General features: G+C 39.0%; 1 protein-coding gene across 6 annotated transcripts in view; it reads right to left on the minus strand.

The window, feature by feature from the left end:
• Positions 1–1,285: 1,285 nt before the first annotated feature.
• Positions 1,286–18,132, minus strand: part of CMTR1 (cap methyltransferase 1) — a 59,604-nt gene continuing 42,757 nt past the window's right edge. For all 6 annotated transcript variants that reach the window (XM_074311043.1, XM_074311041.1, XM_074311039.1 and 3 more), the window contains 8 exons: positions 17,459–17,590; positions 11,536–11,658; positions 11,100–11,191; positions 9,763–9,831; positions 8,850–8,897; positions 5,006–5,118; positions 3,890–3,998; positions 1,286–2,906 (listed from right to left, as the gene is read on the minus strand). In XM_074311043.1, the coding sequence (XP_074167144.1) occupies positions 2,774–2,906; positions 3,890–3,998; positions 5,006–5,118; positions 8,850–8,897; positions 9,763–9,831; positions 11,100–11,191; positions 11,536–11,658; positions 17,459–17,590 (819 nt within the window). In that variant the 3' untranslated portion in view covers positions 1,286–2,773. The remainder of the gene's footprint in view (positions 2,907–3,889; positions 3,999–5,005; positions 5,119–8,849; positions 8,898–9,762; positions 9,832–11,099; positions 11,192–11,535; positions 11,659–17,458; positions 17,591–18,132) is intronic.

Consider the following 18,132-nt stretch of genomic DNA (forward strand, 5'->3'; position numbering starts at 1 on the left):
ACAAGAAGTCACTGGGTAGGTATCTAGTCATAGGTAAGCTTCTGGCAGAGGCCTGAGGGAAAAAAGTGATAAGCTTCCAGATTCTCTTTTCAACAGTGCCTTCTGTCAGCTCACAGCCCCCTCAGGCACTCTGAAGCCAATCAACAGGGTCTTCAATCCTTACAGAAAAATGAGCCCATCAGAACTGTATAGCAAAGGGAAACTAGGGGGCCAAAATAAGCCACAAAACCCAAGGGACTGGGAAGTTCCATGCATCGTGGAGGGGAAGCTGCAGTGAGTGAGCAGCAGCAGCAGCCATGGTAATGACCAGACAGACATATGGATATAACCATGGCCTTGCAGTGAGGGACGGCTGCAGGTCAGGGAAGTCACTCATGGTTTTGGCAGTTCAGGCACAACTAACATAGACATCACTATGTCCAGATCCCATTTGCTCTGCCTTCCTCCACTGCCTCAGTATGAAGACATAGGACAGAAACAGGGGAGGAAGTTGGGAGGCTGGAGGGAGACCACAGCAAAGCAACTAAAATGATGAAGGGGCTTAAGCAGCAAGGAGGCAAGATTAAATCAATTAAATATGTAAAACAATGAGGAAAAGTGAAGCTCAAAGGAACTGAAGGCTGTGAAACATTAAGGAGGGATCCTGGGGTTACGAAAGAGGGGGAGGCAGCAGGATGGAGCCTGGGGAAAGTGGGGAGAAGTACTCTAAGAGGAAAAACCACTAAATAATTTGGCTAGCCATCATGTCTGGCTTGGTCCTAAAGGGATAGGGAAGAGCCATGTTACAGAGCAGTCCAGGGGCTAGAGGCAGAGTGGGAGGCTGGGGGAAGGGGTTGGTGAACTATTCTTCCCTGCCCTTCTTCCAGAGTCTAAAGTGACATTAATTAGTCTGCCACTTCTGCTATTTTAGTCTCACAGACATCTTGGATTGTAGATATGCCACCAACTGGCCAGCCGTGTAATTTATGTAACTGAGCAAGGCAGGTCCTTCCACCGCCGCGGCCTTGTCAGGAAGAGAATCAAATTCTCCCCACCAGCTCTACTTTTACAGAGAGCAACATGACAGTCCCAGATGGGACTTGCCTTTAGGAGTCCTATTCTCCAGCATATTAGAGCCGCTTGATTTTAAAGCTCCCTCACCTCCCTTTTTTTTTTTTTTTTTTTTTTAGACAGCTCCTTTGGTATCACCTCAAAGACAGTCTTCAACCAAGTCAGTCAATCCCCATGCCATAAAACTACAATTCCCATGTTCCAAAAGTACAAATTGTCAATCTTCAGTACAAAATTACACAGGTTTTAAAAATATCTTTTTCCTTTAATGATCCGAGGCGCCATGAGACACATACACACACCCCTAACCCTGTACTGGGTGAAAATAAACGACCTTTGTGGACAGGGCTATTACTAAAAATGCAAGCTAGAGGAAGACTGTTGGTCTACCCCATGGACACAGTGGAGACATTTCCCCCCACCCCCCCCCTGCAACTTTCTGCCTATCACCATGGAAACAAGCCCCAACAAAGGGAATCTTGACTTCTGGCCCTCCAGCCTGGACCCAGGGAAGGCAGAGGGAATTATATGATCAGTTCTGAGCAATGATGTTTTTATCATCAAATAGACATGCTTCCTTCTTCCACTGAGGACCTAGGGTCCCTAACCCCTCTGTGTGCATGGGAGAGGTAAGAGTCAAAGACCCCAGGAGAAAACATGGAAGCAAGTTGTGTCTTTTCTTGGGAGGAAAAACAGGGGAAGGGGATGATCTCAGGCCTGAGAAACTCCACTCAAACCCTCCAGCATCTTATCTTTGGCAACACATAGAGACCTAGGCCAAGCCCCCATGCTGGGCATCAAACTATGGCAGGAGAGTATTCCATAGAGACTTCTATGGGCCTGATCCCTTCATCCACATTAAAAGGTATTCTTCCAAAGTATAGGCAGAACCACTGTTTCTTGGACAAGATGGCTGGGCAACATTTGGCAGCTACTTCAATTTTTAAGAGCTGTCTTACCCAGATTTGGACTGGAAGTGAGGAAGGAGTAGGAGGCAGATCTAGAAAGAAGGCTCTGGATACACTAATGGATATTCACATTGAGGGGGGGGGGGAAGGAAAAAAATGTCAGCGATCAGGTTCTGGGGGCAAGGGATAAATATAAGGACTTTCATGTCTAACAGTCATAGTCTTTCTTCCTCTGCCCATCACCCTGCCTGAGTAGCTCAGCTACTTGGTAGAAAGTGAAGGACCCCAGAAAAGCCCAAACAGGAGGCCATGATCAGAGCAAGAGACATGCAATAAACTCTAGGAGCTCTGATGCTTCAGCAATCTCTCATCAGGCTCCTTAAAAATCTGCCTCTGCCCCCAAGCCAGCCAACATACCCAGGAACTGACCCTTTAATGATCCAAACAAGGGAAGCCTCTTCATTCTAGACCTTACCCCCTAAATGAGAAAGTTCCCATCATGTCCTCCTGGAGATGGGAATTGAAAGGGCTACACCAGGAGCAAAACCAATACCAATTTCCTTAGCTCCTCCCTAATACTCACAAGTGTTCTAGGGGAAGGGAAGGATATAACCCAGGATGAGCAGGGGTGAAAGGGTCATAGACCCTGTCCTTGATGTGCACTGCATGCCACTCTTTCTCCTCTAAGGAGGAAGAGACCTGTCTTATCTGCTGACTGTTATCTTGCTCCAAATAGGACAATCAGCCCCCTCCCTCCTTCCTCAGACAGTAGCCAAGGGTCCTCAGGGGTGGCCATGATCTCCTGGGCTGGATCCTCAGACACTGTGTACCCGAATGAAGGAGAGGATGTCGTCCTTAGACAATTCCTCAGGATTCTGGCACTTCTGAGAGTCATGTACTCGGACACCATCGCCCCACTTCCAGAAGAGGCGTCCATAGTAGCAGATGCTGGGGTGAGAGAAGAGAGATGAGAAAAGAGATCATTAGGCTGGGATGGGGAATAGGATAGGATTAATGAGGTAGGGAGGAAGGAAGAGCCACCCTGGTTTGGCATGTAATCAAAAAGGAGACCTCACTGTAAAGAAAGCCATGTGGCCCATTAATATTTTTTTTTTTTTTTAGGCTGGGGTTAAGTGACTTGCCCAGGGTCACACAGCTAGGACGTGTTAAGTGTGTGAGACCAGATTTGAACTCGGGCCCTCCTAAATTCAAGGCTGGTGCTCTATCCACTGCGCCACCTAGCTGCCCCGCATTAATATCTTGGGAGAGAAAAATGGGACTAGGAACCAGACACCAGAGAGCAATGATAGATGGCTAGATTGAAGGCAGAGGGAAGAGAACCCCCTTCAAGAAAGGGTGGGACCGGGACTGAACAAATCTCTCAAGATTTGTTCAAATGACAGCTTTGGGAGCTAAAGGAATAGACCTTGTACCAAGAGATTGGTCCATGGATATGTCTAGTTACCAGGCTAGGCCTAGAGGGCAGGAGACCTGGAGGAGAAAGTCCCTCTGTTTTCCTCTAGAGTCTATCCCATCCCCTCTCTCTCTTGCCTTCTTTACATAGTGAGCTCCTTGAGAGCAAGAACTAGACTTTTTTTTGGCTTTTCTTTGTAAAACCTATGGTTAGACAGTGCCTGGCACTTAACTAAATGCTTCCTGATTAACTGAGGTCAAAAGACTAGTTTAATCCCATTCCCTTCCTTCTAAAAGCCTCAGGGGAAAGGACCTCCCTATATACATTCTAGAATCTAATGAGGAAAGGAAAGAAAGAAACATGGGTGTGGCAAGCTCTCCTCAGTAGTTGCTTGAGCCATGGCATCAAGTGAACACAGGGCAGAATGCCTGGCAGAGGTAGAAGTGACACACATGGAAAGGAAGAGAAATCAAGGAAAGAGACAAAGAATGTAAGGAAGATGGAGATCATTACTTACTGAAATGGAGCGATGGCATCCAGAGGCATTTTATAGGTAGAAAATCCTGTTGTCTTGTTGAAGAAAAACTTCCTCTTACAGCTTTTGCTGAATGCCATGGTCCAGGGTTCTAAACAGAAGGAGGACAAGGTAAACCTAGGTGTCAATGTAGATAACAAAGTCTATTCCTTGGATTGTTTGCCAGATTCTGTCAGAGAATTACAGATTGACCTTTCATAATTTTGTGAGGCCTAATTTATCTTAATTCTATTTTGACCCTGGTTATAGTTTGGTCTCAGAAATGTTAATTTGAGCAATGTCTTCATGCTAACCAAGATAATCAGGCCTGGGGTCTAGCAATCAGGATTAGACTGCTCCCTTTCAAAGTAGAAAAATCACAAGGTTTTCAATTCTGTACAACTTTTTTTTTTTTTAAACTTTCTCCAAATCTTCCCACCATTCCATAGCTTAACTTGTGCCAGTTTAGTATTCATGTGTGCCCAGACGTTTGTTAAGGTTTCATGAGCACGCTGGTGAGCAGCCTCCTGACAGTCAGGCAGTATCCCCCACCCTCAGTTCTCATTCACTTCTCTTTCTCTCCCAGGGAAGAGCCCAAAGGATAATAGCTAATAGCTCAACCTCACCACCATCTTTAAGTGGTACCAGAAAAAATACTAAGACATTTCCTTGTTATTAACAATAAAAAAACCAAGCTAATAATAATAGTGATGACAATTATGTCAGGACCATTTCTATTTTTGTGGATTCTCAGGCAATGACACTATGTTGCAGGATCCCAGAAGAAAAAGGGAAACAATAAATGAATTCAAATGGGACAGGGGTGGGGAGGGGCCTAGAAGTTGGGACTGAAGCTGCCTCCCAACATTTTCTCCCATAGCTCAGAGGGAATAATGAAGGAAATGATCCAGCCAAGGAACAGGACAAGGTCAGGGCAATGTATCATTAACAGATATTTTAGCTAATGACAGTCTGGGTGGTCATTACAGCTTCATCTACTTATGGATCACAGAAAGCACATCAATCTGTACCCAGAACTTGAGAAGCAACAGTGAGAATAAAGTTTTCCAAGGAGTTGGGGGGTAATATGGGAGGAGGAAAGACAGAGGGAAAACCTACCATTCGTAGTCCTGACAATGTAAAGGCCAGTGGGCACAAAATGTCTATCATCCCGTCCGGTGTAGCTGAGTCGCAGCATATTATGTGATCCCTTGATGACCTTCATTTCTAGCCTGAATTCCCACAGAAGGCAGAGATATAGGGAAGGAAGTACATGATAAGAAAAACAAATATTTCCTGTTATGTGCCTAAATCTTGGCTATTACGGCCAAAACTATCAGAGCAATCACTTCAACCACAACCAGAACCATGAACTGCCATGGAACAAGAAGACCTATTCTTAACCCTAAGCTTAAGGTCACTAGAGACCACACCCATTTTCAAGCAGACATTATTAATACGACTGTTGTGCTATAAGCAGTAACATTTATAGAGTGAAAAATAAAGTCTGAGCTAATGAACTCAGGACTAGGAAGGCCATGGCTTTAACATCTATCCAGGGTGGTTCACTTCCCATAAATCATACCTTTAGATTCTCCAGTCATCTTGCATATATGTATGCCTTGAGTCATGAGGCCATTACAACCCATATCAATAGTATCCCTAGCTTTATGGTTCTCAAAATGCTTTCATTTCGTTATGCATTCTTGTGAGCTGGTTAGCATATATCGTTACCCCCATCTGACAAACAAGGAAGCTTAAGCACAGAGCGGTAAGGGACGCCATAATCTGTCTTGGCCTCTTCCACTTTTGATGATGTAGGACTCCTCAATCCTAGCCTGGCACAATTGGGGAATAACTGAATAAGGAGTGTTATATGAAGATAATAAAATAATATTTTATTTAAAAATGATGAACAAACTGATTTTAGAAAGGCCTGGAAAGATTTGCATGAACTGATGCTGAACAAAACAAGAAGAACCAGGAATACATTGTACACAATAACTGCAAGATTGAGTGACGATCAATTATAAAAGACTTAGTTCTTCTCAGGGGTTCAGTGATTCAAAGCAATCCCTATAGATTGGATAGAAAATACCATCTGCATCCAGAAAAAGAATTATGGAGTTTGAATGTAAATAAAACATGCAATGTTCATTATTTTTTGTTTTTTTTCTCTCTCATGGTATTTCAATTTTGCTCTGATTTTTCTCTCCCAACATGATTCATAAAGCAATGTATTAAAAAAATAAATAAATTAAGTGGAAGAAAAAAATTTCCTACTGAGTTCAGGATTGTTTGCGACAAAAATCTGAAAACCTGAGAGTTCACTAAATGCCTATTTTTAAAATACAAAATAATTAATTTTGCCAACTCTAATACTTTCAAACCCCAACCTAATTCTTTTGATTAACCATATATAGCATTACAGGATCCACAACTCTTTTATTAAAGCTGCTAATAAATTGTATACAATTCTAACAGTAGCTCCAGCATATTTTAATTGGCTTTTTGTTTCTTTGGGTTTGGGTTGGTTTTGTTTTTTTTTTTTTTTTTGATTCTTATAAAATTTTCTCTTTGAACTGGAAGTTTTGAAACTGCAATAATGTTTCTATATCCTTTCCTTATAGGATCTCTTTTAGTTGGTGATAGATGGACTTGTTTCTATTTCTACTTTCCCCTCTTGTTCTAACACTTCAGGGAAATTTTCTTAGATTATTTCTTGTATTATTGCACCAAGGTTCTTTTTTTGGGGGCTTTATCTTCCAGGAAGTCCAATTATTTTCATGTTTTTTTTGATCTGTTGTTTTTCTTATAAAGCATATCACATTAACTTGTTTTTTCATTCTTTATATTTTGTTTTGTTATTTCTTGGTCACTGGCTACCCCTTGCTCAATTATAATTTTCATAGTAATTTTTTTCTTTAAGACTCCAGATGTCTTTTTCTAGTTGGTTGACAGTCTTTTCATAATCATTTTGTTTTTCTTGGATGGCTATTATTTTTTATTTTTTAGCTTTTTAAAAAAATATCTCTGATTTTATTTTTAAAGTCTTTTTTGAGTTCTACTAAATTTTTTCTGGGTAAGTAACCATTTAATTAACTATTTGGGTAAGAGAGAATTGTTTTTACTTTGGTATCTTCCTCTCAAGATGAACTCAAGTAGTCCCTATTCATAATAAGTTTCTGTGATTGAATTCTTTCTCCTTTGCCTGCTCATTTATAAAACAAACCATAAAAAAATCTTGGTATTGTAATCACTGTATTCCCAGGAAGGGGAATGGTGCTTCTGGGTACAAGTCTTTCTTTGGTTCTTCCCTTTGGCCTTGATTCCCCAAAGCAAGACTTCACCCTCCTGTAAGTGCCTGAAGCCAGCAGCTTTCCTATCCCATTGCTTCTGTAATCACTAGATGTTCTGATAACTTTTTGTCCAGGATTACATCTTATCATCACAGTGGGACCCAGTGCTCCTTATTGATAGAAATTCTCTCAGTCTTTGCTAACTCAGATTCCTGACTGTTTGGCAGGTGAAAATTCCTATAGTTGGGGATGTGGCTCTCTCGGATTTCTGACAATCCCAGGTATCCCAGCACTGTTTAAACTAATCTAGCCTGAAGATGTTTCCACTTCACACCAGGTAATCCTACATCCTAAAGTCTTTCTTCACCTCTTCTCTGGTTATTCCAGGAAGACCTTTGTTCTGCACCCAGTCTTGTTTTTGAGCAACTTATATTTGTCTGAGGCACAATTTTATTTGTTTGTGAAAGAAATCTGGAGAACTTGGAATTTTCTAACCTGTTTTGCCATCTTCCCAAAATTCTCTCCCCTAGTTCTTCTTGAATACCCCATATACTTTATATAATTATATTTCAATATTATAGTACTGCATATGTTTGTATGTACATGTATGTGCATATACATTCATACATGTATAACACATATACATGCATTATGTGTATGTAAAATTGTTCTACACATCTATTTATCATTTCTTTCTTGGATGCTGACAACTATAAAGGTTAATTTGGGTACTTATAATAGACAAAATGACTTATTTGCTCAGTCATATTTAAAACTTAAAATATAGTATTTAAAATATTGCTGTTTCTGTATATAATGTTTTCTTGGTTCTGCTTATTTCATTCTTCATTATTTTATGCAAGTCTTTGTTTTTCTAAAATCATTGAGCCTGACACTTGCGCACACAGCACAAATTTGTATCCTGCTGGGACAGGTGAAGAGCCCCGTTCTGGCTATATGACCCAACATTTTTACATGTATGAGTGCTGCTGCTCTCTGAGTTTGAAGGCATTAACTAACATGAATGACACCAGGCACTCACAGGCTTCCCTTCTACTTAACATATAGTAAGGTAATGTTATTGTTAAACAGTTAATAGCCAAATGACAGTTTAGGTGAAAGAAATGCTCCTCAGATCTGCAACCCACCATGGCCTCCAGCTCACACATTTATACGTCCAGACATATGGACATGTGCAGACCCACACAGATGCATTCACATGGATTGCACCTCTACAGGGGGGAAAAAAAGAAGCAACTCAATTTCTGCTGAGCCATTAAGGGCTGGAATTTTGTGTTTTATCTGATTTATCGTTCTGCTTTTCACAGGGAAAATTACAATAAGTCCCTGAGGCTGCCTGAGGCCCAATAGCTCCTTCACCATCTGACAATAGACCAAATCAGTCCTCAGCCATAGTGTGAAAGACATAAATAAATGTAATAGAAGCCTCTATACTATGTAGAAATACTCTACACCTTCCTAATTCCTTGCCCACTCTGTTCCCCTTGCAAGTCTGGCCTGGTATATCTCCTACCCTAGGAATCACCAAAGTTACCTGAGATTAATCCCAAGAACCACCCTGGATTCTCCCAAGCAATGAGTATCCTGGATTACTGAGATGCAAAAAGTTGTTGTTTACCTTTGGTTGTTTCTCATTTACTCACCTGACAAAAATTTTCTCCATGTCTTCCAGTCTGTACACTTCCTTTACTCTATAGAAAAATAAAAAAGGAAAGAGACAAGGGCCCTGAGAACTGAAGTTCCCAACTTTGATGGGTATCATTCTGCCCATATGACTGAGCAGCAGAGAGCAGGTTTGACATCTGAGTCTTATCCTTCTACCTCCAACTCTCTTTTCTTCCCTTTTTTTTTTTTCCTTTGAAAAGGAAACTTCCCAATCTACCTCACAGCTCCTCTATGGACCCTTTCCCTTCATAGGTCCTCCAGGCATAAGAGCTGGTCAATCCTAAACCTGAACAATGGAAGTTAGCAAAATGATGCCATGAAGAGATCAAACAAAAAAGAGACTAAATAATCCCAAGATTGTCAGTTTAGTCTGGTCTACACTTATATATGCCCAATTACCTTAGATGAACAAAATGTAAACGCAGCCCAATCAATTCCAATGTAGTCTACTTTATTTTCCCATGGGCCCCCAAGAAAATGTCTGGGATGCTAGAAAATTTCCCTCATAATTGGACTACTTGACATCCTTGTATAATGTCAAAATCCCACTTTTAGTGATTCATTCTTTGAAGTTAAAATTTGTTCTTTCCTTCCCTCCCTTACACTACTCCAAGAATTCCTTAGCTCTAAAGTATCCATTTCTGAACCTGGGTATGTACACCCTATGCCCCAAAATTATTCCTCAATTTTCCATAAAAGTTGTCATCCCTCAGTAGCCTCCTATCCAATAGTCTCCATGATTGGGGAAAAAACTCACTAATATAAATTATAACTGATGTTTTGTGTATTATTCTATTATTCATGCCAGAGGTATTTGCATTGTTCAAAGGAGCAGAGTCCGTAGGAGGGCTACCTTTGCCTAGACAGCAGTACTGGCAGTCACACACTCACCTGATGGGGTTCATGTCAGGCCTACTGGGTTTAGAAACAGCTTTTACAAACTTCTCAGCAAGCTGAATCCTGCAACAAAAAAAGACAGGCAAAAGTCAGGCCTCAAGAAGCAACAATCAGTTGGAAGTCAGAAGATCTAGCCTCAAATTCCAGTCCTGCCACCTATTACCTGTGACCTCTCTGGGTTTTTAGTTTTCTTATCTGTGAAAAGAAAATTGCTAGATAATCTATAAAGTCTCTTCAAACTCTAAATCTAGGAAATCTTTATTGCTACTAGTTGTTCAGCCAACAAGCATTTAGGAATCACTTAGCAAGAGTCAGGAATATACTGAGCCACCAATGTGGGGCTTTAGTTCTGAATCACCAGCAAGGCTATTATGCCCTAGAACATAGCCAAGCTCAAACACATATCCTCTAGGTTTTCAATCAGCTTATCCCATCTGACTACTATCTTAACCCTAGGCTTAAACTCTATTTGCATATTTTTTTGTTTTTTCATGAGGATTTTTTTTTTAAGTTTTTTTTGATATCACTGTCTCTCCCTTCTCTATCATTCTCCCCTCCTTAGAAAACAATTTCTCACTGTCCAATCAGAACATGAAGCTGTCTGAGGCTAAATGATCCTTTAATCTCTACTGTACTCCCTAGCCCTATGACATAAAACATACCTGTTCTATTGTATTAACTAACTGGGTTATATTGTACTATATCTGTATAATACATCCTCTTTAGATAAATCCTCTGTTTCTAAGAGTCATGTCTGATTTTCTGTGACCCCATTTGGGGTTTTCTTGGCAAAGTGGTCTGCCATTTCCTTCTCCCATTCATTTTATAGATGAAGAAACTGAGGCAGAATTGAAGTGACTTGGCCAGTGTCACAGTCAGTAAGTGTCTGAGGCCAGATTTGAATTCCAGAGGATGAGTCTTCCTGAATCCAGGTCCAGTACTCTATCCACTATGCCATCTGACTACCTATATAATACATCCTCTTCAGGTGAATACTGTTTAACCTATAAGAGTCCTCTCAATCCTAGAATCAATGTATCCACTAATTTGAGTGACTGTGGCAACACATGGAATGAGTTGGTCTCTATAGTAACCAGGTCCCAAGCCTCAGTAGACTAGCTGAGGAGGAAGCTGGAACCATATCTAGAGCCTACCTACTACCAATGGGGAAAAGGCTCCTTAGCACCATTTAAATAGTGGAGACCAGAGGTGAAAGACTGAGGAAAAGATCACTGATGCCATGGCAAAGCTTCCAAAGGGATCAAGCTGGAATCTGGCTTTCCAAGCCCATACCACCAACAATCTCCTCCTCCCAAGGCCCTTGACCATACCGTTGGTTAAAATGCTGCTCCCGAATATCGTGGCCATTCAGCACCAGTGCATCTAGGATGTGGATTGCGCTGATCTTCCGCTGAGCCTTGCCCTTCACAAAACATAAGGTTTCAAAAAGAGGGGATTTCTGTCTTTTTTTTTATTTTGCATTAATTCATACAATGGCAGGAGGTTGGATAAAAGGCAGAGGGAAACACTGCATGAGCACAGGAACTGATTGTATAAAGTTATATGTCTTTCTTATTCAAAGATGTGCTTACTGATAATGACTATTCAATTTGAAGGCTGGGCAGATATAACTCAAGGCAGTAATAAAGGAACTGGGGTCCTTTCTAACATGCCCATACGTATTACTAGATGAAAATGAAGGGGAAGAGGGAAGGACAAAGCTAGCCCAAGCCAGTTGACATCAATGAACCTAAAACCAGCACTAACCTCGCCTTTCAGTTCATGAACAATTTCCACTGAGAGCAGTGTGTCCCGGGGCAGCTCTGTCTTGAGGTCCAGTTTTGTCCAGCGGTCTGACTGGCGGCCATCCCACGTGTAGATCTGGGATTTCTGCAAAGAGGGAGGACTGTGTCAGGAGGGCACAAGAGAAAAGCAGGGCCTAGTGAAGATTAATCCTCAATCAAGACTGAGTTAATGTTGTATTCCATGTGTTTAAGTGTTTATTTTCTTCCTGACAGGTGATGGTATGTGTTACCAAGGATTTGCAAGGGTTAATATTGAAAAATTATTTATGCACTCAAGTGCATAAACTATCCAGCTAAAATGAGCATTAACTTTCAGGGAAGAAGATGGACATTCAAGATATAGGTGAATTTCACCTATTTCCAATGCAAAGCCCAAAACTGAACAAAAAAATTTGATTTTCAAACACAGAACTCAAGAGAAACATAGAAAGGTAAAAAGGAAAGAATGCTTGAGAACTATATTTCTATTATGGATATACTTAGAGAGTGTGGGTATAATTTGATTTTATTATGATAATATGAAAAATAAACTAGTGGTGGAAAGGGGATACTGGAAAAAGAGGGAAAAGGAGGTAAAATAAGGGAAATTATATTTCATGAAAAAGCAAAGACAACCTATTATAAATGAGGGAAAGAAGGAAGGGGAACAAGACATTGTATGAATCTCACATCAGATTTGGCTCAAAGAGAGAATATCAGATATAATTTGGTTTCATAGAAAAACTTATCTTATAGGGGAGTGAGAGGGGAAAGCAGAAAAGAAAGGGAAAGACTAATAGAAGGGAAAACAGAAGTATTAGGAGAAAGGTGTAAAAAAGGGGAGAGGGGCTCTAAAGTGGGAGAGCTGTTTGAGGGAAGTGGTCATCAAAAGCGAAAACTGGGGAGGAAGGAAGGGGGAAAGGAAAGAAAAAAGCATAATTTAAGGTAAAAAAGATGGCAGGAAATACAGAATTATTTTAAATGTGAATGTGAATGGGATGAACTTTCCTATAAAGTGGAAGCGGTTAACAGACTGGATTAAAAGCTGGAATCCTACAATAAGTTGTTTACAAGAAACACATTTAAAGCATAGTAATATACACAGAGTGAAGATAAAGGGTTGGAGCAGAATCTATTATGTTTCAGGTGAAGTAAAAAAAGCAAGGGTAGCCATCCTGATTTCAGATCAAATAAAAGCAAAAAATCTAATTAAAAGAGATAAGAAAGGAAACTATATTTTACTAAAGGGTACTATAGATATTGAAGCAATATCAATACTAAAGATATATGCACCAAGCAGTATAGCATCCAATTCCTAGAGGAAAAGTTAAAGAGAGATGCAAGAAGAAATAAGATAGCAAAACTTACTAGTGGGGGATCTCAACCTTGCTCTCTCAGAATTAGGTAAATCGAACCACAAAATAAAGAAGTTAAGGAGGTAAACAAAATGTTAGAAAAGTTAGGTATGATACATCTTTGGAGAAAATTGAAAGGAGACAGAAAGGAGTTTGCTTTTTTCTTAGCAGTTCATGCTGAGTTCATACAAAAATTGACCATGTATTAGCGCATAAAAACTTCAAAATCAAATGCAGAAAGGCAGAAATAATAAATGCATTTTTTTCAGATCATGATACAATAAAAATCACATGTAATATGAGGCCAGGAGAAAACACATAAAAAATTAATTGGAAATTAAATAATCTAATCCTAAAGAATGAATGGGTGAAACAACAAATCATAGACACAATCAACAACTTCATCCAAGACAATGGCAATAATGAGAAATCATAACAAAATTTGTGGGATGCAGTCAAAGCAGTTATAAAGGGAAATTTTATATCTCTAGATGCTTATTTGCATATAATAAAGAGAAGCTCAATGAATTGTTTTTACATTTATAAAAAGGACAAAAACCTTCAACTAAATACCAAATTTGAAATTCTGAAAATAAAAGGGGAGAGTAATAAAATTGAAAATAAGAAAATTATTGAATTAATAAATGTAGTATTCTCTCTAAAATGTAATGTTCTCTATTGAGGTTTTCTTGGGATCTCTGGGAGCAGCCTTCATTTCAGTTCAGTAATCACCACAAGTGCAGCCAGGCATTAAAGTCCAAATCCTTTATTGTCTCCTTCATAGTTCTTGTCTTCTTTCCTGGGGCCCGGTTAGCTTTCTTAGAGGCCTGTCTCTCTCCTTGGTTCCAAGAGCTTGAGCTCCTGCCTCCTTCTATGACATCTGAATCTCTCCAAATCCAGGCTTCAGCTTGCAGCCACAACAAAGGTGGACGATGGAATGAATCTGTCTCAGCTTCTAGTTGCACTTGTCCTCTGGCCCTGAGAGCTCCTCCTTATATGCTCCACACTGAGCACACACCAATCATTATTATCACTAGGAAACCATTATTTATTGTAGGATTAAATCAATGCTAAAATACATTTAACCACTGTCTCCTCAATTCCACTCAGTACCTAGTTTCAAGTTCTGGCCCATAACATCTCCTTGTAGGATTAAATCAATCATACTGAACTATGCTAAATTAGATAACTATTGTCTCTATCAATTCCACTGACTTAGTAAGTACCTTGTAAGAATCCTTTGTTTCAAGTTCAGAGTTCTGGCCCATAATAAATAAATTCAACTAAGAGATGGTTTTATGAAGAAAAAAAAAAAAAATAGATAAACCTTTACTTAATTTGAGTAGGAAAAAGGAAAGAAGAAAATCAAATTGTTAGTCTCAAAAATGAAAAGGGAGAACCTTCCACCAACAAAGAGAAAATTAGAGCAATAATTAGGAATTATTTTGTCCAACTATATGCCAATAAATTTGATCATCAAAATGAAATGGAGGAATATTTACAAAAATATAGACTACCCAAGTTAATAGAAGAGGAAAAATTATCCATGAATACATTTTGAAAATAAAAAGCTTTTCAAAAAAATGTTATGTGTGGAAGAGGGGGAATGTGGAAGAAAAATTTTTTTGCAGAAGTATATTTAAATGGCATGATAGCTCCTCCCTTGACAGTCTCAGGAACAGAAGAGAAATACAGATTTTTGACTGTTCTTTTGGCAGGTGTCCATCCCAATCAATCAACAGCAGTCTGATTAATAGCTCTGGGGAGAGGAAAAGTTCACATGAAAAGAAAGGGAAGTGAGGCCCAAAACAGAGAGAGGGGGAAAAAAAGGAACGTAAAAGATGGAGCATTCAAAAAAGAATGAGAGCATGAATAAACTCATGAAAAAGGACCCAAAAGGCAAGAAATCCAGATGGTTAAGAGAAAAAATACAAGAAAATGGAGACATATAGGAAAGATGTTAACCAAGTAGGCAAAATGCCAATCTACAAAGCTGCTCTTTTCCTCAGCTCAAAGTGAGAAGGATGAGGCTTACATGGCAAAAGAAGGAAATAGGTAATGAAGCTGCATTGGACTGGCCTGGTGACCACAACATCTAAACACCTTAGGAAAACTCAAAAGCATGAAAAAGCTTTCCACAAGTCAGAGCAGCAACTTCAACAGAGATGAGGACAATTGTGAGCATGTTCAAAGAAGAAAAGGTCAGGCTATTTTACTTAAAGACTCACGGCATGACAGCCAAAGCAGGCCAAAACACAGTTCATCTGCATTGTGTGTGCCTACAGTTTTGCCTACAGTTTTATTAGTACATAACTGATCACATTATAATTTCCCTTTAATTTTCAATTATTGTGAACTGTCCTTTTTTATCAATTTGGTTTTCTTTTCTTTTCTTTTCTTTTTTTTTTTAAAACAGACTATTTTTATTTTATTTGTTTCTTTTCTTTCAAAAATACCAAGTCCTGGCTGCATTTATTAAATGGAGTTTTTTTTAATTTCAATTTTGATAATATCTTCCATTTTCAAATTTTCTTTTCCCCCCTGAGGCTGGGGTTAAGTGACTTGCCCAGGGCCACACACCTAGGAAGTGTTAAGTGTCTGAGACACGGGTCCTCCTGAATTCAGGGCTGGTGCTCTATCCACTGCACCACCTAGCTGCTCCCCATTTTCAAAATTTTTAATGTTGGGTTTTTTAAATATTTTGCTTTTTTTTTTTTTAGTTACATGCTCAATTCATTCATTTCTTCCTTCTCTCTTTCACTGATGAAAGTTTTCAGAGAGATAAACTCCCTAAGGACTGCTTTAGTTGCATCCCAAAATTCTGTTATGATTTTCATTTTTGTCATTTGCTTTGATGAAATACTCTATTGCTTTTTAATCTGTTCTTTAATCCACCAATGCATAAGGATTAAATAATTTGGTCTTCCATTAATTTTTAATCTTTTCTTCAAAGGTCTTTTTTTTGGAACATAATTTTTGTTGCACTATGATCAGCAAAAATACGTATATAACCTGTTTTTCTGTATTTGTGAGGTTTTTATGCCTAATTACAAGGTCAGTTTTTACAAAGTACTGCACATAGCTGAGAAACACATACTCTTTTCTGTTTCCTTTGAATAATTAAAAAAAAAAAACTATCTTAAAACTTTTCTTAAATTCCATTCAGATCTTTAACTTCCTTCTTGCTTCTCATTTTGCCATTTTTCTCTAGGTCTTAAAAAAACCACACTAAGGTAGTCTCCTATGTGTAATAGGGTAGTAATATTACTACCTGCATTGTGATTAACTTTTCCTTTTAAGCATTTAGATGCTATATTACTCAGTGTAGATAGGTTAAATATGGATACTTGTTAACTAGTGTGCTCCTACAAAAGCCAAATAGAGCTTCTGTGTTTTATCTCTTTTAATTCGGTACATTTTGAGTGTTGCCTTGTCTGAGATCAAGAATGCTACCTTTGCTTTTTTTTTATTCACTTGAGACATAACAGATTTTGCTCCACCCATTTATTTTAACCTCATGGAAATCTGCTTCCAGTATATTTCTACTAAATTCTGTTTTCTAATTTATTTAGCTATCCTCACAGTATGGTTAAGTTCAACTTAATCATCTTCACATACATGACTGTCATTTAAAAATTTCTTTCCATCCTATCCTCTTGGACTTTCTCCTTTTTTCCCTACCCTCCTCCAACCCTTTCTGCAAAAATGGTTCAATAAAAAGTGTGTTCTTTTTAATGATTTATTAAATTATAATCTATAATAACTGAAGCATTTATGTTTCTGCTCTGCTACCCCTTTCTCTTGCTCATGATCACAAGTTTTTAACTTTATGCTCCTTTTAATCTTTCCTTCTTGCTCTGACATTACTATTTATTTTTCTTATGACTACTCCTTCATCAATCCTAAATTCCCTCTTAAACATCATTCTCTTTTCTTCTCTTCATTTCTCTGTCTCTCTCTACCTAGTTTCCTTCTGAGCTTAATATCCTTCTAAATTAAACTCTTTGTGTATGTATGTGTTTTTTGAGTATTAGCAACCTTTTTTGGTTCAGATCAAAGTGATATTCATGTAATGCCCACTCTCCATATTGTGAAATATACTCCTATTATATGAAATATTAAGTTCCTTCCCCTTCTTCTCTAGTATGTTCCAATTTTTTCTCCTCTTCTTACATTACACAAAATGAGCCCCAGCCCCTTCCTTTGTCTTAACTCTATGACTCTTGAAGACATTAATATTCTAAAGGAACATTTGTTTCTTCTCCCTCTTTTAAAATGCATTATGGTAAAGACACATGGAGAAGTCCAATGTATCAGTAAAGTCAAAATGTAATGCTAATTAGGCCCTGTTCTGGGAAAACTACCTTCCTGATCATGGTATCTCCCATTTCATGTAAGTACAGTGTGTGCTCCTACAGAGAACAAACATTAAACACTATCAGGGAGCAAAATAATAACCTTTAGAGGCTGTGTGATACCCTAAACTGGGTGCAAAGGAACCAAGCCAGGTTGGGAGAAATCCAACCTAGGAAACTATACCCACCCACTTACCCCTAAGCCAATGAGAAACTTCGGCTCACTCCCTGACACCATGCAGCGGTAGTCCAGAACACAGCGAATCTTGTCCAGGGTTTTGTTGTTGAGTGGAGTAGACTTATAGCTAAAGATATCAATATCGGTGCCCTAAAATAGGATTGAGAGAAAAAACAGTTAAAATAGGATACCCCAGTCAAAAGGTCTGAATACTATTAGCCCTGCACCTCCTCCCTGCCCAAAGCACACACTGAAAGGGATATAATTCAGTGTCTGGAGTATTCCTTTAGGGCCTATTATAAGAGTCTGAGAAAGAAAAGAACACAGAGTCCCCAAGTGCATGCAGATCGATTCACCAGCAGCTATAAGGAAATGTCACTAGAATATAAAAGCTACCCCCTCAATAAAACCAAAGAGGAGGATTTTTTTAGTTGTTTGTTTCTTCAGAGGAGTGAAGGCCTCTCTCCTTTCCTCTCAGTTCATATATAGAGTCTTTTAGGGTTATAATGAGTTCTTCTTGTCACACATTCCCATAGAACAAGGGCTACTACACTCAGCAAATCAAACAAAACTCAGAGAAAACACTGGATTGGGAAGGGTAAGGAACAAAGAACTACCAGTTGAATAAGAATGAGACTAAAAGCCTGAGAACTGCTGGGAGAGTGGTCTGGTAAAAACCAGAGCTAGGTCAG

The sequence above is a fragment of the Sminthopsis crassicaudata genome, chromosome 4 (genome assembly GCF_048593235.1).
Source record: "Sminthopsis crassicaudata isolate SCR6 chromosome 4, ASM4859323v1, whole genome shotgun sequence".
NCBI lineage: Eukaryota > Metazoa > Chordata > Mammalia > Dasyuromorphia > Dasyuridae > Sminthopsis > Sminthopsis crassicaudata.